This window comes from Rhyacophila brunnea, unplaced genomic scaffold (genome assembly GCF_057557595.1).
Source record: "Rhyacophila brunnea isolate RB1 unplaced genomic scaffold, BYU_Rbru_1.0 scaffold_1, whole genome shotgun sequence".
Lineage (NCBI taxonomy): Eukaryota > Metazoa > Arthropoda > Insecta > Trichoptera > Rhyacophilidae > Rhyacophila > Rhyacophila brunnea.
The window spans coordinates 2,013,821-2,037,209 of NW_028232751.1; the positions used below are offsets into that span (position 1 = coordinate 2,013,821).

The 23,389-nt window shown below is 36.6% G+C and overlaps 1 protein-coding gene across 2 annotated transcripts in view; it reads right to left on the reverse strand.

Moving 5' to 3' along the window:
* LOC147079362 (E3 ubiquitin-protein ligase UHRF1-like) overlaps positions 1-22,563 on the reverse strand; it is a 40,252-nt gene extending 17,689 nt beyond the window's left edge. The window contains exons 1-10 of one of the 2 annotated variants that reach the window (XM_085940137.1): positions 22,276-22,563; positions 21,629-21,770; positions 15,961-16,510; positions 14,303-14,446; positions 7,171-7,370; positions 5,774-5,874; positions 4,210-4,414; positions 1,986-2,074; positions 1,029-1,113; positions 794-920 (exon numbers count right to left, since the gene is read on the reverse strand). In XM_085940137.1, the coding sequence (XP_085796263.1) occupies positions 794-920; positions 1,029-1,113; positions 1,986-2,074; positions 4,210-4,414; positions 5,774-5,874; positions 7,171-7,370; positions 14,303-14,446; positions 15,961-16,510; positions 21,629-21,770; positions 22,276-22,425 (1,793 nt within the window). In that variant the 5' untranslated portion in view covers positions 22,426-22,563. The remainder of the gene's footprint in view (positions 1-793; positions 921-1,028; positions 1,114-1,985; positions 2,075-4,209; positions 4,415-5,773; positions 5,875-7,170; positions 7,371-14,302; positions 14,447-15,960; positions 16,511-21,628; positions 21,771-22,275) is intronic. The other variant, XM_085940131.1, reaches the window with a different exon arrangement.
* Positions 22,564-23,389: the final 826 nt, after the last annotated feature.

Below are 23,389 nucleotides of genomic sequence, written 5' to 3' on the forward strand. Positions count from 1 at the left end.
ATGACGCCATTTTTATGGAGATCATGTGTATGGTCTAATGATTCCATACCTAATTAATTATCTTCATTACTATGAGAATGTCAATAATTCACAGATTGTTATCACATATAAATATCATTACACAATATTATTATATGTATATATTTTTTTAATATTACTATAAAATCCAAATTCTAATACAATCCAATCCATTCCAATTAAACTCACATAAGTAATTATTTTAAGGTACTACCAGGTCGATGGTCCACGTATATTTTTATAATAATCTGACAAAATATAAAAAAGTCCGATTGAAATAAAATGCAAAAAATATATATACCATTGTTTAAATAATAACTGTAATTATATCATCTGTTTTTAGATTTTTTATTAATATACAATTACAGTGACATCTAGATAAGATGCCTCGAAGATTCATTCAAATTGGATTGTAATTGGAATTAGATTCTGATATAATTTTGACCTATATGCTTTGTAATTCGGGGAATAGATGGCTCTATAAAAACGAAACTTTTGATGACATCCCCCTTAAGTAGAGAAATCTAAAATCTGTTGTGGACTCGATCCAACTTAATTGTGTCGATGGACCTATTAGGAATCCAAATAATGATGGAATATTCAAGAATACTTAACACGTATGATACGTATAATGTACGTAGCATTCGGACATTTTCGAATGATTTTGAAACCCTCATAACAAAACCAAGCATTTTGCTAGATCTAGTACTGATGTTAAGAATAATTATAAAGCCAATGCAAATGAAAAAAAACTAAATTAATCATCCACACATACTTGTTCTGCCTGGTTAGTGTCTGGTCGCTAGATTGATCAGCGGTTCTCTTATTCCCAGAGAGATCCCGTCCCCCACTGCCTGTATACGTGAATTCAAGTCCATGGTCCACATCATCTTCATAACCACCTGTCGATGAAACCACAAAATCATTTATAATTTTTTGATGACAGGCATAAACTGTGGCCAACAATTTAGCTGGCTTGCCAAAAGTATTTAAATAAGATGTATCCTAACCTGAAAGAACAATGCTGTAAGCGCCTTCCATATCTCTGCCGTGTATTCCGGCGACCGGCGGTCGATGGACTCCGGACTCTGATAACTAGAAAGAAAGCAAGCATATTTGTCAGACAAAAGTACATATTTCTTCAAATTAAAACTTTTGCTTATTCTGTAGTGTATTGAAAGACAATACAGTAACTGATAATTCTAAATTCGCCGTAAATCGAAATTTTCGCGAAAAAAAAGTCCCTTGAACATTATTTTCATAAAAACCATACCTTTAATTCGAATTTCGTAATACGAAATGATTTCAGAGTCCTAGCATATAAAAATATTCAATAATTATATATTTTTTTTTCCCACCATGTCCGATCCTAATAGGATCATATGGGCCTCCACAGAGTAGAGGTTTGTATTAACAGATTTTGTTTTTTACGAGAAAAAGATGTCAGCCACTTGCTCAACCTATTAGGTCCATACCCTGACTCATACACAAATTGAAAAACAATAATGTGTACTTGCCAGACCCAGGATTCGAACCTGAGACCCACGGCGTGATAGTCCAACACTTAAGCCGCGCGGCCACCGTGGGTGTTATTAGTAAGAAAGTACATAATTTCATGAGTCCGTCATTAGAAATTGTGACAGACTTTTTTAAAACATCATAAATTGCTTATTTTATGAAGGTAATAAAATAATCCTGACATTTTATGACGTATTAATAAAATCATTATCACATCCATTATCAGTGGCACAGCTGCACTCCACTCAGAGAAAAAACAAAAACTGTGATTAAAAACAATAATCTGATTGTAAACGAAATGAAAATCAAAAAAAAAAAATTGTATTTAAATATATTTCATATTTCGTATTTTGAATTTTTGTTCGATTTTCGGTGCCGTGGAATTCGTATTAAGGAGGTTTTCTGTACATTGAACATGCAGCAATAACCATGAATTCCAAAAACAGTACCTGGATTCTGAATCTCCATGTCATCCCGACTTCTATCCCAGGAATCGGTCCAAAATGGTTGGTTGGCATCGAACATGTTTGAGTTCTTCCTATAATAACGTAACAATAAAATTTTGCAATGTTTTAAGAGAAAAAAATACCTATACTAATAATAAATGACAGATCGCATTGTACAAAAAATAGCAGGTAAATACTCTTCAAGAATAAACATTACCTACGTTTAATGTTAATATATATTTACATAGGTCGGTCCTTAAGCTTTAGGCAGCTCTCATATCAAAACTCGCCTCGTTCACAGCTGTGCGAAACATTGTTGCATATGACGAACGTGCACATCTACTAGTGCCACTAGCGACACTCACGTCTTGAAACGTCAAAATAATATACTCCCAGCCAGACGCTATTAAGCAAAATGTCATCAAACGCTGAAGCATAGATTATTATACGTTGGTACCGCAGACATTTAAGTAGAAGGCGAAAATATTGAATTCATCCATCAATTAATAATATTAATAATAAATGTGGCCAGATTTCAACATGCACCAGTGGAAAAAAAAACAGCATATCCTAATATTTAGTTATACCAGCGCATCTATCTATACACAAGACTGCTTTCGGTATTAGCACTTATTGTAATAATTACAATAAGTTAGGCGTCTAAACAGTCAAAACTATCAATCTCACTCTAAAATTTACCACGGCCAAAAGAAGTGCTATTAAAACAGCACTTGTATTTGTAGCAATTACAACTATCTTAATGTAATTGTTACAATAAGTGCTAATACTTTGATACAAACCTACCCTAGATAGCTGCCGTAGCGGACGAAAGCAGTCTTGTGTATAGAATAGATGCGCTGAGCTTAAGTTCAGGCTAATAAAGCTAGTTGCACCTCTGACAACAAATATATACATATTAAACAGATACATCCATCAAAAACATTATGCCACTCGCGCGATACAAGATATTTCATCTTCATAATCCAAAACAATATAGTAAGCATGTATACATAAATAATCTTATAAAAACCTGTGAAACACATCTCAGTGAAAATTAAACGTAAAAATGGCGCGCGTATCATATTATTTTATTTTCGGGTAATCAGTGTCTAGTGTTCAATGAAGAAAAAATATTTTAATAACTATCAGGCAATCGAAATTTAAAAAATGTCAATAACTTTGATTGCGGAACGCAGCGTTGCTTTGTTAAATAAGATTTTCGCATCTGTCATTCTATTTTTATATAATGCATGGCTTTAAACGTTATTTTGATTTGACTGTCAATATTCTATGCATCTCGGCGGAAGCAAGAAGGTTATTTAAAAATTACTGCGCAGACGCAGTAGGCCCACACGCCGGCGTGTAGCGTGTAAAGTTGACCGGCTTTCAACTTTTCTCGGTAGATTGTTTACAATCTGCTTGTTAGCTTGTTCAATGATTACACTGGGCGACTTTACAGGCAGATTGTAAATTCGCTAACAAAGAGCTCGTAAAGTAGCTCAATGTAATTGACGCATTAGTAAGCTGTTCTCCTTGAAACATGTGTTCGTACAGTTAACCGAAATAGCGAAATTACTTCAATATAAATAATTTACAGTTTTACCGGTATAAACATAACTTTATCTATTTCTCGAAAATACTTAATGTAGCTATCTAATTGGAACATAATTGTAAATTACTGTCGCATCTAGTAACATACGCAGTCGTTCAATGGTAAAATGTTCAACAAACAAGTCGTCATTTGATTAAATACTCTACAAACACATGTTTCAAGAACAACGGCTCACGAAGAAGTGTCTTACGGTCAATTGTATACATACAAATTTCCGGACTCGAAAAAATACATAATGGAAAATTTTAAACAATTCAATCTCAATCAATCAAGCAGCAAGATTGCAATGTTTATATTTGCCGTATTACTGTCTTATAACGGAACAGTCTGGCTACGAAAAAACCTGTTTATGAGGCACAAATTGGCGAGTGGTCACTCTGGAGACAAATGAAGAGTTATTACAGAAATCCAGAACCCCACACTGCGTTAACTGATACCCACATGACAATATTGCTTATTGCCTAATCTTATTGAAACATTAAATTAAAGGATGAACAAATAATGGTACTGTTCGGTTATACGGAATACAGCGGAAAAAACATTTTGAAAATAGCCGATAAACTGGATTATATGTTAGGTTAATAACCGAACAGTACCCAAATAATATATACAAACCAACGCAAGCCATCCCTCGGCCCCAGTCCCTGGACGACTTCCCTTGGTTGGGTTTCTTGACTTGCTTCTTGGCGCCGGGAGCGACCACTGAATCAGGGTCTGTCTTGCATTCGGGGCAGTACCAATCGTCGGAGCGGTAGCACTCCATAGTAGGCTGCAAGCACGTCATGTGGTAGATCATGCCGCATTCATTACACATGACCATCTAGAAACGATATATCACAGCAGTAAGTATCAATTCAATGTTCACAATGAACCATGCAGTAAAAACATGAATGTGATTCTTGGTTCTTTCATTATAAATGTCACTAATTCATAATATGTTCAACAGAGCAAAAATGACAAAATACCAGATGAAATATTCTTCAACCATCGCTCGGTTGGACAATACAGATACCATGCAGTACAAAGTGTTTAGCGGGTTTCTTGGATACCAAAATCCGGTTTGCTTGAAGAGGAGGGAATATCTAGACTTTTTTACAATTAAAAGTACAAATATTGCTGAATAATTTTTTTAAAATTCATTAAGGCTACTTCAGCTGGGGCACGGTCTAAAACGATTGTGACTATGCGACGATTTTGCAAACGACGCGTGCAGAACAAAACATAATTTATCATAAAAATTCAACATACGTCCATTTAATGTTATGTTTATTGTTCTATTAATAATAATAATATATTCATTGACATGTTTTCTTTTTCAAGTAAATGGGTAACGTTTTTTAGTCATCTTTACAGGATTTAAGAATTAATTCCCCCGACGTCATCACAAAACAAATTGATGTGTTCAAAGCTCGACTTTCGCTCTCCGATTTTGGCAGCGAGTCCGAAATTTCGTCGCACCTATAGTTGAAAATTATTTGCCGTTTCACTGAAGTATGCTCTTAAGCCCTGTCTAACCAAACAATAATAGATAGAAAATATTATTATATCGTTCGAAAATATTCGAAGTTATGTATGATTTAATTGCATAAATCTAGATATTTTACTGCTGTCATCCCTCAACTACCCTTTAATTGGAAAGTATGTACGCGCATTACAAGTTATAATTCTTTGGCGTAATAAAACAAAAATAAAACTTGTGATAAACTAGATTCTTTGACTAGCTCTTAATTATCTTGTTAAATTACACACTCAAGAAAAAGGACAGCTTATTAGAATGCTGTTGGTTTATTTCTATACACTTTAACTTATATTACTAAATTATATAATGGTTACTCGTCAATTTTATTTTTAAAGTACCAACTGTCACTCTGACGTTTAATCGTTTGTTTGCGTAAGGAATTGCAAATGGCCGACAATAATAAATTCGCTGCCTAGGCACTAGAACAATTCTAAACTATAATATTATACTGTACAATCGTCACGATTGCAGTATCATACTGTGGCGTAAAGGTAGTGCGTTCGCCTGATAACCGAACAATCGGTGGTTCGAATCCAATCGAGTGCGATTTTTTTCATGTGAAAAAATAATTTATGTGTTACATGTCACACGCCAAAAATACACTGATCTGATTTCCCAAACGCGCCAAAAGAAGTATAACTTCAAAAATAATATTTAAACCTCTTCGGGTGAATTTTTTCCGGCGCAGACATAGCAGCCACATTCTCTGCAAGGGACTTCTGTATTGTCCCGGCATTTCGTGCACGTCAAAGGAGCAGCACCTAGTTAACATGAAAACAAATTAATTGTAGTATAACTGACTACTACACCAGTCAGTTTTTGACAGGCCATGGTGAATTCGCTGCCACTGCTGGATTTGTTACCCAGCCAACATGTTCATGTGGCGGAGAACTACAGGATGCAAACCATATCCTCTGGAAATGTCCAAGAATGTGGTCCGAGAGGGAAGAGATGCATTAAGTCGGTTCAACCAGCTGTTGGGCCCATCGGGCCGTCCAACCTGGTCCCCACAAAGGCCAACTATATTGCATTTAAAAAATTTGCGGTGTCTTATTGCAGACGTGAAGATCTCTTCGCATAATTTTGTTTTAGCTTTGTTTTTTGTATCTCATATATCATTAAATTGATTTATTTCTGTTAAGTCTCCGTGGCAGTTTTTATTAAATTATGTCTTTATTTATATAACAAAATGATCCTAAATTCAAGGGAAAAAGTATATTTTCGATTGATTTTGAACACAAAAAAGTCATAATCTATCCAATCATCAATGAACAGTTTACATGTCTTTAATTAGTATGTCATATACCAGAAATGTTTGATAAAAATTAGCAAATTACAATTGCTAAATTAAAAATTACACAACTTTTGGACTAATTCTAAATCTGAATTCAAACAAAGTTATTACTGCGATATAATAAATCATGGCTTGGAAGATTGAATAAGCCAATCATATTCATGGTAGGATTTTTTAGGAGAACATTTTTAGTATTATTTTTTTTACTTTCATTCCACATATCATTTAGGACTGTACTAAAAAATACACACATTTTGCAAGCGTCATACAGCCGGCTCTCACATCAAAACTCATCTCGCCTGCAACGTGTCGAATATGTCGATGTGACATCATCGTTATTCACAAAACACACATTGATAAATGGAGCTCCACAGATTGGTCAAATGTGACTTTTTAGTTTGAAAAAAAAATCTACTGTTGCATGCTTCTCGGGCTGCGAGTCGAAGACGCCTGGACGCATATACAAACACCTACGAATTGGTCTTTCCTATACCGGCTCGCCGATCACCGTTCAGACGTTCTTGGAAGGTTTGATTTATGGCTGTGCGGCAGACGAGGCGAATTTAGATTTGAGAGCCGGGATAAACATGCACATCACGAAGTTTGACAGATAAAAATATGACGTATGAACAAGTAAACATTATATAAATAAAACCAAATAAAATAAGTGATGCTCAACCATCCCTCGATAAATCTATAAGTCAAGTACATATTAAGATATTAAATAATCAATTTGAAATAGGATATAATATGTATATTTTACGTTTTTCAGTTGGTGTCACCATCAACATCTCATATTCTTCCGTTCTATCGGCTAGAGGAATTACAGTTTCGATTGCGAAAATCTTATCATGACATTTCACCTTCACGTCATTCTGTGGAATGTCTTTTCTGTGGTATAGTGTTCCGATGAGTTCAGTATATTTATGTAATTTTACTATCTCTTTTATGCAATAATCAAACCTGAAAAAAAATTATAGTTGTAATCAGTGGCGGCCGGTGATTTTTTGGATTGTAATTTTTGAGAGTGCGCTGGAAACTTACCTTATTGAAAAATGAAATCAATTCGGCGTTGTTTTTGATTTGACAAAACGTTATTGACATTTGGAAAATTACCTGTATATTTTATATTTTTAATAAAACATGATACGAGTTAATTAAATCTTTATTTGATTAGTTTTAAGAAACGATTGTATCTCTTATAGTAGATAAATACCTCTTACTTTTAAAGAAAACCATCTTATTCTATGTACCTTTACCAATTTGTACTTGTATTAATTTGTGATTTTTTTGTAAAATTAGGTATCTTTACCAATTTGTACACTATATGAATAATGATTATTATGAAACTGAACTTTGTGAAATAGTATTAAGATTTATTAGCTTATCACTAGAATTCATGAATTAATAATTTACTATATTATAAATAACCGACATCATTTCGCATTTAGTCAACACACAGAGTACACATAAATCAAAATATGTTACCGACATTGTATTTCTTACCGATGTTAAATTTAGAAAATAATGAATTCTATTGTTTTTAGTTTTACAGACATTTTACATACGAGATTGCTAAATATAATACTAAACATAATAACAAACCATAATTAAAATCTGTAATTGCTCTCTACTCAGACCAAATAATCTCATTTTACCGGGTCGGCGCACGATATTCTGGAACTTTACGTATGGCGAAACGTATTAGCACGGTTTAAGTTGTTTTTTAATGGTTTTAGTTCATACTAAGCTTTAGGTTCATTTTAAGTAAACTAAATATGTTGCCCGGGCGCAAATGATTTCAGCGAGGATGACGTATACGGTGCATAGTGACTGTATTATCGCCTATTGACAATATGGTCACATCGGTTTATGGTTTGCATTACAATAAATGAGCGATAATATTAAAAACCTATGAAGAAAAAATATGATTTACGATGTTGAACAATGTTTCATAGCAATGCAAGCAGTGCAGTGCACTTGTATGATGTTAGATCAGCCGCCGCTGGTTCTAATAGATAATGATTGACAAAAAAAAACTAATTCATGTCATTTGATAAAATTAACTACTTCATACTAAATCGACACAATGAATGCATAGAATATCATATACATAAGACAAGCTAAATAGTTACAGGCAAATGCCGATATCATTATTTTATTTTGCTTATATTTATTGCAACTATTGATTTTTCTGACCATGTCCGATCCTAATAGGATTATATGGGCCTTTACAGAGTGAAGGTTTGCATAACAGATTTTATTTTTACGAGAAATGGATGTCAGCCACTTACTTGCTCAACCAAGTACCAAGTCCATACTCTGACTTTCAACACAAATTGAAAAACAATATGTGTACTTGTCAGACCCAGGATTCGAACCTGGGACCCACGACGCTATAGGCCGACGCTTAAGCCGCGCGGCCATCGTGAGTGTAATCTCTAATAAAAATATGCATATTGTTCTTAATTGGAAATACAATATGATGGAAAAACTAAACTATCGTTAAAACTAATAATTTAAAAGTAAAACACAAAACGTCATTTACTAGTAACATTACAAATTGGAAATATCAGTGTTTGCTTTTAAACGCTTCATATCATTTAATACTGTGATGAACTTAGTTCTAAATTCGTACACCGGACGATTTATGATGGAATTTCTACAGTAGAAGGCAATAATTTTTCTATGTTAGCTTTCGAGATGTGGCTATATAGACGCATCCTCAAAATTCCTTGCAACTGACCGGGTGACAAATGTTGAAATTCTCAATCGAATGGGGAAGAACCGAGAAGTTCTGCGTAGTATCAAAACCAGGAAACTACAATACCTCGGCCACAGTATGAGGGGACAAAAGTACAGCATTCCCTAACTTGTCATTCAAGGAAAGATCGGCTCAATGTTACGAGAGCGCACTGCGGAGAAACGTCAGTTTTTTTTATTCTATACTTGAAAGTATCTAAACGACACTTTTGGGCATAGACAACCATGGCAAAGCCGCTATTATAAGTGTAGACAATAAGTACGGTCACAGAGAACAGTGAAATATTTTAATAAACTTAATAATTAACAATACAGTTATTAAGTTGGCAACAATACCTCTCGTTTTTTTTTTTTTTTCGACCATGTCCGATCCTACTAAGATCATATGGGCCTCCACAGAGTAGAGGTTTGTATTAACAGATTTTTTTTACGAGAAATGGATGTCAGCCACTTGCTCAACCTATTAGGTCCATACCCTGACTCACACACATATTGAAAAACAATATGTGTACTTGCCAGACCCAGGATTCGAACCTGGGACCCACGGCATGATAGTCCGACGCTTATGCCGCGCGGCCACTGTGGGCGTTTACATTGCGTATAATATTCCTAATTGTAATTGTAACCTCTCGTTTACATTGCGTATAATATTCTCTATACCTGATCTATGTTCTCTAATGAAGAAATTAAATAAACTTCGGATTGAGGTGATTCGGGCGCATTTAAAATGATAGGTGACACGCCTATTGAATATATTTATGCGGTAATGTCATAACACTATACGGTCCGCGAATTTTCGCGACGTACCTACACCAATATCCGGTATTTTTAAATGAAAATCAACAAATTTTGATCGTGAAGTTAAAAATGATATAACTTTTGATTATAAATTTATTAAATTTTCAGAAAATACTTAAAATATATCAATGCATCAAATTGTGTCATTTATTCAAAACTTGTCAACCTCTGGCCCGCGTTTCATAAATGTAAAGTATATAATTTGTAAATTTTCGTAAATTGTTTATTATATGTTATTAGATTAGTTCAATTTGTTAAATATAATGTAAAGGAAACAGCCTATTGATATAAAGCAATCACAATATATTATTTTTTAATTAAAAAATGTAATAATATATTCAAATACAAAATGTTTTACACCGCTATAGAATACGTATCAATTCATTTTTAGCGCTAGCTACTCATATCTCTGATTATCAAATATAATAAAATAACAAAGACTTCACACAAACTGTGAAATGTTTAAAAATAAATGCACATTCATTCCCGAACGAACACTTATTACTGATTTATTGGTTTTATGGCTGAGGCCTAGCCGATAGAGGCAGTGCAGTGGCGTGCATATTTTCGAGTAAATTCAATTAAATAAAATGCACGCATATACATTCCCACCGCTTATTACAATTTGGTATTTTTGTAAGAATCGAGACAATCCAATAACAGTGCAGAGGCGTGCGTAAAAAATCATATAACAAAATCTATGAGCAATAAATTGTAAAACAAACATCTACTTATATTCCACAAAAATATTTGAATGAACACTCAATCTTATGGATAATACCTTTAGATAACTGGTTAGGCACGAAATAATTATTGGCACATAATATTATAGTGTACGAGTAGATTTAAAACAAATTAAACACTAAAACTGAAATTATTTGAAATAGTTTATAAAACTATGAATGTAAAATGAACTAACAACTAATACATTTTTTTAAATGATAAGAAAAGCAATTACCAATATGTAGATGTAGAGGTACTTTACACTCTTTGGACATGTAAATAGGTTCTTTTCGAAGTTTATGTGAGGAACACACTTCACACTTTCTTCTTAAACGTTTATTAGTTGCGGAAATCCCCGGAAATATTAGATTGTGACTGAAAATTGCGGAGATATTTGATGTAGTTTTATACTGCCAGAGAGTCTTTGTAATGAAGTAGGTGAACTGGTTTTATGGGTTGAATCTGTATCAGAAGATATAGAAGGTGCATGCGTTTCCGTAACATCAATTGATTCAGATGTCTGTATATCCTCGATCCAAACTTTATGTTCAACAAAAAATCGTGAAATTTCATTTTTCATTATTAGTGAAATGTAAATATCGCAATATTTGAAAAACCGCTTACGTGGCATAGTTTTCGAAAATATGGGAGTCTCTATAAGTGGATTTGTCGACCAAAAAGACTGAGTCGCTTTTCTGACAATTCCCATTATTATCACCAACCCGAACCACTTTTTTAACTCCGACATGGTTATGTTCACTCATTTTTTAGATTTAGCTTCAGGACTTAAATTATCAGTGTCAAATGTTACTCCTGATAATCCTTCAAATAGCTTGTTCTCTCTCGGCGGAGATCCTCAGAATCACTCACGCAATATGTTGTACGTGCGCGTGTTCTCAAAGGAGCAAATGAGTCTGTTTCAATATCACTAAAATCTCCGATATCTTCACAGTCACTGGGAATATCTGACATACAATCCGCATAGTTTTCCTCTAAAAACGATTGATCCTCCATTTTAAAAAGTGTTTTTGGAGATAAAACTAATAAAAAATATATATCCTAGCTAAAATATACTTATTATATAATTATAATATATAAAATATACTTATAATATAGAAATTAGTGCTACAAATATAAATAATAATAGCTATTATTTGTGCAGTTACACAAGCAATAATCTCCCGAAAAAAGCGAACGAAAATGACAACGCAATACAAGTTCACATTTATAACTGTTCTCATTTTCAAGATAAAATTTCTATCATGGATGATGAAGCATGGTGAACGTTTCATGGGTAGTAAACCATTAAAGACAACATATCAAATAGCACGCAATTTCATAGCTAAAAATTGCGTTCATTTAAAAAAAAAGAATGCAGGTTCATAAATGGTTGACTACCACTGAAAAGGGTCGACAATTAAATTTCGAAGTTGAAGTGACGACACTGGAATATAACATTGAGTGTTTATTACCTTTTTTGTTCATGTCTTGGGTACAAAAAAATACTGAATGGTATTACGTCCGCCATCTCTGTAAAAACCCCGAAATATTTTTTTTCCATCGTGCTTTTACTTCTTGCACATGTCATTCAACCATCTGTCGATAGATCTTGCAACCAAATATTGAATTTCATATTTATTTTTCACAGTAAAGATATAGTAGATATAGTAACGTTCGGCTCGCAAAGGACGCCAATGTGGCGTTGCCGGACCGTAGAGTGTTAAGTGGAATAAATCAACATATTTGATATTATCTCGATAATCAGCCACCTTAAATTCAAATCGCTTCACGATTCGCGCGATACATCACGTCACCGCACCGCTGCGTGCCGCCATTTGTCAGGTGAAATTTGCAATTCAAAAAAGAAGAATGAACATGTATCCCTTGTTTTAAATTACCTACCTACCTATTTAATTGATCGATTATTCCTATAATGAAGCTGATGTTATAAATATATATTTAGGTTCGTGATAATTATTCATTCATAATTAAGTATTAAATCTCCCGATTTAAAAAAAAAACATTAATTTAAATATAAACCCGGCTAGGTCTTCAGTGACCGCTCTCTTTAAATAGACAGATGGTTTTGAGACGATTAATATGAAACGTAGCTCATATATTTTGATAACTTAACGGGTTATTTATACGGAACCGTAACTGTGATTCCCGATTTTTAAAAGTCCATTTACTAAAACATAAGTCGCTTAATTAGAAACTTATATTAACTGTCATCGACGGCAGCTGAGGGTGCGTGCAGCCGCGTTGTAGATATGTTTCAGACGATACTCATTTACATATTCCAAAGTTTAATCGTTCTCCATCGAGTGATAAGATAGTTAAATTAGATTGTAAATTTATCTCGTTCCGGCGTGCCCTCGCGCTTTATCAACCCATAGCGATCTCAAACGGGAGATTGCAAGAAATGAAATCAACTTTGGATTGAGGTGATTCGGGCGCATTTAAATGATGGGTGACACGCCAAATGAATATACTTACGCCATAACGTCAATATCAAGTCGGAAAAGTCAATATTCTTGGCATTTTAGTGAACATCAGTGACGGAAATTTAAAAAAGGACACCGTTCGCGCGACGCGAGGCCACTGCCATCTGTCGGATCAAACTATAACTTCAAAAAATATCATTTGTCATGAGACAATAACAGCACAGCGGTGACGTACCTAATCGAATCGTCGATAATAATTAATGCCCCAATTCCTATCGATGAATACTATATTGCATAGAATACTCGTTATATTTATGTGGTTTCGTAAATTTTTAAAAATAGGCACCTACCCGCCTAACCTATCTAATAATAAAAATATATACCTAGGTACTTTATGCTCCGTTCTTCTTATGACCGTCTACGTATTCAATAAATTAATATAATTTATAGGTAATTATATTTATGACCACAAGGATGATGTATAAATATTGCTATGTTTCAACGTATTTGATGACATAGGTAATATTATCATCCTTGTTACCGACTACAAAATAAACGGAATAATATTTCTTTATTTTCGCATGTTTAGAGTGTTTTTATACAAAGGATTAAGCACGAGTGCCTTCGTGTCAAAGGTTACATTATATTTATTTTAATTTTATGAAATGCATTGGCAAACTCCATTATGCTAAAATGATTTTTGAAAACGGCGATTTCATTAATAATGTTTGAATTTTATTCATTGTAAATGATTTTTATATTTGTACTTATTGTCTACGCTTATAATAGCGGTTTTGCCATGATTGTCTATGTTCAAAAAGTGTTGTTTAGATGCTTTCAAGTATTGAATAAAGAAATCAGACGTTTATCCTGGGTAAGCTGTCGTAATATAGAGCCGAAAGATCAATGTTACGTGTAGCAGACGGCGCCGCATTTCGTGGCTTAAGAACCTCCGTGATTGGTACGAGTGCAGCTCCACTGAACTGGTCTGGGTAGCAGACGACAAATTTAAGATCGCCTTGATGGTGACCGAACTCCGCTAGGGGATGGCACATTAAGAAGAAGTTTCAATATTGACTCCTATAATTTAATCTCAAGAGAGGAGAGAAAAATATTTCTTCATGGATTCAAATGTTTGTTATCACTTATCACCAATGCAAGACTTACCAAAATCCTTTTTCATCAGGTTCCACCGGATTATAATTTAAGAAAACCATTTGTTCAACTTTGAGGTCTTCAATTTTTATTTCAGTTCTCGACCGTGGTCTTATTTCAGACAACTTGCAGTACCGCCATGAACATTCACATTTGCTATAAAATAAAGACCTTGATAAACACAAACTAAATACAATAGATATCACAGGCATTAATAATTACTGTCGAATAAACAGTTTAACAGTCGTCTACCTTTTATGAAAATTGTGCCACTTAGGTATGGCTATTTTTCTCTTAATTACCAAATATGACATTAAACTCACTTTAAATAAGTCCAACAACCAATATTAATTGTGTATGTTTCATAGACAATCATTACTAATATAAAATATGTAAACATGAAAATACCAATTTTTCAAGTAAATAACTTATTCTATTGTGTGCACATTAATGCTGCGATTACATTATGATCACGTCACATGCTGGTACGGCAACAAATTTAGTCTATGGTTTCATCAGTCCACAGAATATTTTGAATGATCACTATCTCTATAAATTTAATTATGGAAAGTGCCAACTCTGATGTATTAGTATTTTGAATTATTATTCATTATTCATGCTAATTTCAATTAATTTTAACAGTTTCTATGTGAGCGTACGTTAAAATTACTTGCGATATTCTATCCAGAGATAATATTTTGAACAGAACCCAACCAGCAGACCATAGATAATAGATGTAAACACCAGACATAGATAATAATTTAATAGAAAATCCATAGAAAATAAAAATAAAAACAGAGAGCGCGCGTTTTGATGTGAGTCAAAATGTGTAAGCATGCAGAACATAATAAAAAACGTTCATTGAGTCATGCGGTTGCCGATGTAGCGCGGTACGCGTGAGGTGACCTCATTGTTGTTCTGGCGATTTCGGCAGATTTGCTAACTGCAATGTTCATTTGAAGGTTCAAAATGGGATGGGAGCATCAGTCTGATAACATTTTAAAAACCAAGAAAAACGACCATTACACACTTTTTTCCTGTAGCGGCAGCTTACTGTGACACCACGGGACAGCACAAATCAAATCTTTTTCTTTGAAGCTCGCTACATATCCACATATCGCATAAGGGTTTGTCGTGGGGGAAGGGGTCTGACGTAAGGTTGTGATTTGTGACGAAGGCGATATGGGGGGTGTAGTAAATGTGATGTCACAAAACCAACCAAACTAACTATTTTTTTTATGAATAAAATAATAAATAAATGAATAGAATAAAATTCTGAAAGTGACAACTTTTAATGAACAATTTTTTTAGCGAATGAAGGGATTTGAAAAGTGATATAATGTAAACTAGGTGTAAAAGAATTTATGATGAAATATAATAGTGGGGGGACACAATGTCAAAAATGACAAACTGAAACCTTGAAATTGGGACCTTGAGACATACTTAATAGGTTAAATTATATTAGGTATAAAAAACTACTTATACCCCAATATACTAGCATGTCATGCTACTGGTTTTCATTGCTGTTATACCAGAACAAAGTAGCAATCCGAAAAAAATTTCGGTGTTTTAATTTGTCTTATTTTTGAAAAACTGCCACCATATAAGTGAATGAATGAATTAACACAATTAAATGATCGTAAATGAAGTGTAAAATTAAATTAACTTACTTAATAACTTTGTACAATAACCCTTCTTCATCGGTGAAACTTTCATTTCCATTAGTAATTTTCGTGTCGTTTTTCTTAATTAATTCATCTTTGACTTCTGATACTTCCTCTTCCTCTATTACTTCCGGTGAAACCAATTTCTTTTTGGCAGAGAAATAGTCTTTGACAGCACGTTTAGGAGTCGTGTTGGCAGATTGGGGCGATTTCGGTTGTTCAGGACTTGTATCGCATTTACTACTGCTATGTTTATCATCAGCATCTTTCCGCAGAGACTTTCTATTACTGTTTGGAGTTGTAAATTTATCTTCCTTATTATTTTTTTGTGGTGTTTTTTCCAGACTTCCCTGACTGGTTTTTTTGGATGGCGATCTACTAGTACTAGGTTCATCTACTTCATTTGAATTTGAGTGGGTTCCATTCGTACAATCATACGGAGATACGTATTCTGGATCTTTCACTATTTGTGAAACCTTTCCTTCGAACCAGCCGCTGAGAAATTTATCGTAGATATCAACAAGGTCGCCGACACGATAAAATTTACTGACAGCATCTATAAAAAGAGTAAATAATGACGTTAATTAATTTTTATTTTGTATGGACTAAACAAAAATGACAGGAAAAGCTTCATCTGAAATCAGCCTCAGGTCAAGGTAACAGATGACATAACCAAAAGTAATAATAAAAAAAAAACAAAATTCATGAAAAACGGGAACATAAGACTTCAGAGTAATAATATAAAGAGAGTGGCTATTGTTCAGCAAAATGAAGCCGTGTTTCTTGCGTATTACGCACAGTAGAACCTCAAATTTATTAACACATCCACGGACTCAACGTCTGTAGACGTCGTATTCTGTGAGATGTGATATGACAGGACGTCCATAGACATCTTGTACTGTGGAACGGAATACGACATTTATAGAAGAATTTTTGGTAGACAAGAGCGAAACATGAATAGGTACCATACCTTTTCGATTTCTTTAAAGACCAAATAGGTATTGTCACCATTATAATAATGCATCAGTGAGACATGTAAACTGGTGCATTATTAACAATGGTGTAGTGGTGGTGGAGTGCACCGTCTCAGTGACCGGATGTTTATTTTTCTCCGGCACTTTCTCTCCAAGTTTTGTGATTGTTAGTTCAAGCTTGAGAAAAAAACTGAGAACTGAAATGTGTATCTACTACAATGCTGCAATACCAAGCGGCTTGTAATGTCATAAGTCCCAGGTTCGAATCCTGGTTCTGACAAATACATATATTGTTTTTCAATTTGTGGATGGAGTCAAAGTATGGACCTAATAGATTGAACAATTGGCTAACGTCCATTCCTCGTAAAAACAAAAACTGAATACAAACCTCCACTCTGTGGAGCCACATATGATCTTATTAGGATCGGACATGGGCAAAAGAAATATGTAAGCATACTAAAGGTTGGTATGACTTCAGTGGGGTATGCCTTGATGCCAGATCAGGTGTGCTTCCATTTGAAATGCTGAGTATGTCGACTATCCATGATAGCTCTGCCAACAAATCCTACCTCTAACCTCTCCGTGGGGGTCCCTAGGCAATGCAGCATGCTGTAGCAGATAGAGGAGGGTGCAAGGCGAATCACCAGCGCCTAAAAACTGGTACATTCTGGCTACGGGAAGGAAAACCCCTACAGAAAACCAGGGCATGTTCACGGGCCCTAAGGTGGCAGCCCCACCAGTGAACTCGGGTGCTGTGGGATGATCACCTGCACACCCTAAAACAACAGATTAATCCAAGCACAGGGAAGCCTCGGACCCCCGTTTCCATCTTGACGACCTCGCCTGAATTCGGTAAACGATTTTGTTTTGGAACCTACAATATCCGTACTCTAAATGTCCCTGGAAAGGCCGAGCATCTAACAGAAATACTTTCTCAATACAAGTTAGATGTTCTCGGGATCAGTGAGGGTCGACTCACTGGCATTGGCGAGAAGTTTATTCGTGGGTTTCGTCTATTGTACTCCGGACACGCCACATTGCGACGTAGTGGAGTCGGATTGCTGATGTCCAAGGAAGCTTGCAAGTGCCTCACCAGCTGGGAACCTATCTCCGAACGTCTACTCCGCGCTACTTTCAAGACCAAGTCGGGCTCCATCACTTTTCTGCAGTGCTATGCTCCCACAGAGGCTGCTAGCGATGCAGATAAGGATACATTCTACGAAAGTTTGGCGGAAGCCGCTGGAAATATCCCCAGCTGTGATCATGCAGTTATCCTTGGTGATCTTAATGCCAAAGTAGGATCTGACCCCTCGCGTGGACCCTTTGTGCTGGGAAAACATGGCCTTGGCCAAATGAACGATAATGGTTCCCGTCTGGTAGATTTTGCCTCAATGAATGGTCTTGTGATTGGTGGTAGTCTTTTCCCTCATAAGACCATCCACAAATATACATGGACATCGCCAGACGGTAATACAAGAAACCAGATCGACCACATTTTGGTCAAAGCGAAATACCGGCATGAACTGCTAGACGTGCGGACATATAGAGGTGCAGACATCCACAGTGACCACGAACTCTTGGTCGGGAAATCCCGTATAGACCTCAAACGAGTCCCAAAACCCAAAAGGACGGTCAGACTCGATGTGGAAAAACTGAAAAGTACCCGTGTGCGTGCAACCTATGAGCTGGAGCTGCAGAAGCGCTTATATGATGCTAGAACTCTCACGTCTTCCATCGACTCGGATCCCTTGGAAGGAAAATGGATATTATTCCGGGATGCTATAATGAGCTCCGCAACTACTGCATTAGGAGAGCGGCATACGCACAGACCGGACTGGATGTCACCTCATACATGGGAGATGATTGAGAAGAGGAAGCTCCTGAAAGAATTGCGAGACAATGGTACATACGACCCACAGCGCAGCGCGGAATACCAGACAATGGACCGCGTGGTAAAGCGTTCTGCCCGCCGCGATAAGCGCCGACGCCTGGATGACCTCATTCGGGATGCGGAATCTGCTGCCTGCAAGAATAATCCAAGTGCTCTCTTCCGCATCACCAGAGCAATTTGCGGTAAGAAACGTCCAGTGGTCACTGCATTACGCAACTCTGACGGAGTGACAGTCACCGAACCTGCAAAGGTCCAGGAGCTATGGCGCCAACATTTCAGTGATGTCCTGAATCGCCCACCTCCATTGCATCCCTTCGATATTCCGTCGGAGATCACCGCCCTCGGAATCACTACTGCATCGGGATTCTGCGAAGATCCTCCGACAACTGCTGAAGTTAAAGAGGCTGTCAAAAGACTGAAGCGCAGGAAAGCTCCTGGAGATGATGGCATCCATGCAGAATTTCTGCTCTGCGGACTGAGCGCTGTATTGCCGTCCTTGTGTGACCTTCTGCACGAGGTGTGGGAAAGGGAGCAGTGCCCCAAAGCCTGGAGGGATGGTACCGTTGTTACTCTGCACAAAAAGGGTAACCCACAAGACTGTAATAATTACAGAGGAATCACTCTCCTCAGCGTTCCCGGGAAGGTGTTGGCGCAGATTCTCCTGTACAGGATTAGAAGTCCCATGCTGGACGTTTTGCGTGCGCAGCAGAGTGGATTTGTCCCGGGGAAGTCCTGCTCAGAGCATATTTCAACTCTCCGAAGCCTTCTGCAACAGTACCAAGAGATGAATATACCTGTCGCCTGCTGCTTCGTGGACTATGAAAAGGCATTTGACAGTCCTCATCGTGAATCTCTGTGGCAAATTCTGCTAGGATATGGTGTCCCACGGAAACTGGTCGCCGTGATAAGTGCTCTCTACACCAATACAGAGTGTCGCGTGAGAGCAGCCGGAACATCCTCTGACCTCTTTGAAATCACGTCAGGAGTCAAGCAAGGATGTGTACTTGCGCCCTTTCTTTTTATCATCATGATGGATTTCATAATGCGTAAGACGGTTTGCCCCGACAGTGGGATACGCCTACATCATGATGACACAAGCGATCTATGCGAAGAAAGACTGTGGAGTATGCAGACGACGCAGTCGTGTTTGACTCGACGATCGAGAGGTTGGAGGTGACCGTGAACAGGCTAGCCGCGAACTCGATGCGTGTGGGTCTTCATCTGAATGCCGCTAAGACCAAATCCATGTGCAGTGCTGCTTGCATCGACGCCGACACTCCTCTGCGGGTTTCTGGTCTGCCCGTCGAGCTGGTGTCCAGATTCAAGTACTTGGGTGCCACGGTTGCCGATGATGGTGGTATTTCTAGTGAGCTTGGAATCCGCATGGGTGTGGCGGGCTCTGCGTTCAACCAACTTGGAGTCGCATGGAGGTCAAGGCTGTATTCTGTGAGGACCAAATGTCGTTTGTTTAACGCGTGCGTGCTACCTGTGCTCCTGTATGGCTGTGAGACATGGCATCTTACGAAGCTTCAAGAGTCACGGCTTTTGAGCTTTGAGAATCGATGTCTCCGCAGAATCTTAGGGGTACATTGGTACGACCGCGTTACAAATATCCGAGTTCGTGAGCAGACACAACAGCCTTCGGTGATTGAAGTTATCACGAAGAGACGATTCACGTGGCTGGGACATGTATTCCGGATGCCGCCAAAGAGTGCGGCACTTCGTACCCTTGTGGCACAGCCTCAAGGGTTCCGTCGCCGTGGCCGGCCCTCCCTCACCCTGCAGCGATGCTACAAAAGCGACCTACGTGCTGCAGGTCTGACATGGCGGGAGGCACAGGAGTTGGCGATGGACCGAGGGAAGTGGCGCCAACTTGTGCTTGCCCTATGCCCCAATGTTGGGATGTGACAGGGTGAAAGAAGAAGAAGAAAGGTTCATCAGTATAAGTTGTCTGGGCGCCTCATGCTAATATTTGACATCATTCAACTCTTTATACCGTGATGGGCTTAGTTCTAAATTTGAACACTGGAGGATTTATGAAACTGTATAAAGCCACAGATAGTACCCATAAAGCCTGGATAATAAAATTAGGTATCTAATGAGAAATGTCCCTAAATATACTAAATAAAAAAACAAATAAACAATATTAAGGTATAAGTAATTCATAATCGATTAACTCGTTAACTGATGACCACATAATTATAATGTTAATTGCTACGCGCCAGGTGCGGTTTACGCATTGAACGACTTAACTGAATGCTCTGTCGTACAAAATGACTTAGATGGAACAGTACAAAACTCATACCCTGTTTACACGTGCATAGATTTACTGTGCACAACAAGAAAATGTATGGGGAAACATGTATTATCATGCAGTCGGCAAGATTGCATGTATTAATCAAACGAGCTTGGAAGATTTTTTACGCGCAAGTAAGATCTGCGCCTGCGCAGTAGAACGATAATGGCGAACCTGCCAGTAAAAAAACCAAACTATTCATTTTGAGGTTAACCGATTTTCAATACGTCCTGTCAAATAGTACTATAAAATGACATCGCGCCTTGCTTACTCCAGAGACAGTCAGCTCTTTTACGTGTAAACAGTTAGTTATTGTCACGATAGTTTAAAATAAGCACTATTGCCGACAGTAATTTCATGTGTCACGTGTACAGGCACTATAAAACAGGGGTGTAAAGAAATTACATAAATCAGTTGTTTCTTAATTTCCCAGTAAGTACTAACGGTAGCTTCTGTATCTCGCTGTATACAATGAAACAGCAGTTATCATACATTACATAAATATTAGCTTACCATCATATTCAATCTTCTTCTCGCCTACTATTTCCACAGTTTGCTTATCGTTTTCAAGGACAAGCGGTGTAACTTTCTGCATGAGTTGGATCACATCATTCAGTTTTATGTTGTAGTCATAAAAAGAATATCCATCTTCAAGCTAGAATAAGCATAATCAAGACTTTAAATACTAAACGTCATGAAGTAGGTAAAGTATAGTGAAAACGTATAATTTCCTAAGCAAAAAACTAATGAAATTAAGTTTTTATTAAAGAAATTGATATGAAAATTCATACATTTCGCTTAGGCTAGGAAAATATTATGATGAAACACCTATATGTGTATGGTGACAATGAATAGCGCCGCTGTATGAGTAGCGTTATATTCTCGAGTGCTATTATCACTTCGGTAGTACGTCATAATGATGTCATATGACGTCATGTCGACCGGGCAGCTGGCACTCGCAAGTTCTAACATAGGGCCCCTGAGCGCTCCCAAATGTCAAATGAATTTGTACCTAAGCATGTAGTGTGCAATATGGCAGTAGCGTAGACAAGCATAGCACCTAGCTCAGCACTAGTGAAGCACCTGCCTATGTGGCCGAAGCCTTAGGAAATACCAATTGATTCGTTGAATGAAAGAATTCTAATTTAACATTGCATTACCAGTTTTCCGCCGTAGAAGAGTCTCTGGAGAGAAGGTTCAACGTCGAACTTATCCTCGAGCAACTTTCGAAAGGTGTCGATTGTAGTCAATCTTGAAGGGACAACCACTATCGCCGCCGGTTTTTCACAGAATCTTACCCTCACGTGCATTTTGTCAGTGTTTTACCACCATTAGTCGTACTATTGTTAAATATTTATTAAGAAAACGTGCACAAACTATACGTGTTGACAGTCGAAAAACTACGCGTTGTTTGACGGTGTTGATTTTTGGCGCGAACTTACCAAAACAATTTATTTTTTTATGGCTAATGAGTGTACACAGAACAATCACCATTTGTTTATTATTAATCTTGTAGGTATGTAACAACAAATATTTTTTACGGCGTAAATTCTTCAATAAAAGATTCGAATTCTTATTAAGCGTAGAATTTGTTTCGCATTGTCGATAAGAATGGAAATTATAGTGAACAGACCAGCGCCATCTTTAGATTAATGAAGCCTGAACATTTATCTTTTTGCACAAGTAACGAGTGGTCCACTGTTTGGATTGCTTGACATATTGATTCGCCCTTTCTCGTTTCAAATTGAATTAAAAAAATTCTCAATTTAAATATATTAACTATCAGTGTTATTTGAGCCCTTGCCCGGAATAACGTTGTATCCAACAATATTCTTGTTTTGAGAAAAATGGAAAAAATTAAACCAGTTATGTTTTGTTACATTTTATATTTTAAATACAATAAACATACAATTATTAAGAGTTTTAAATGTAAAGTGGTGAATAAAGGCAATTTAATTTGAATGTACTACAAAAAATATAGTAAATTAGTGGGAAAATGTTGTATATGAAGATTTCACATACAAAATTATTCCGCAAAATGTATTTTATTTATTCTGCTTCACTCAATACTACCTTAAAAAGACAGAATGCTCATCTAACATGAATTCACACATGTCATTGAGGTCTTTGAGCTTAGAATTATCTTCGTCTGCTTTCTGAACATAGCGTCCGACATTCGAATCTCAATACATGAGACGAGATGATGACTTTCTCCATTGTGATTCAGTAACCTGAATTCTAATTGAATATTTGTCTTGATATTAAAATCGAGAA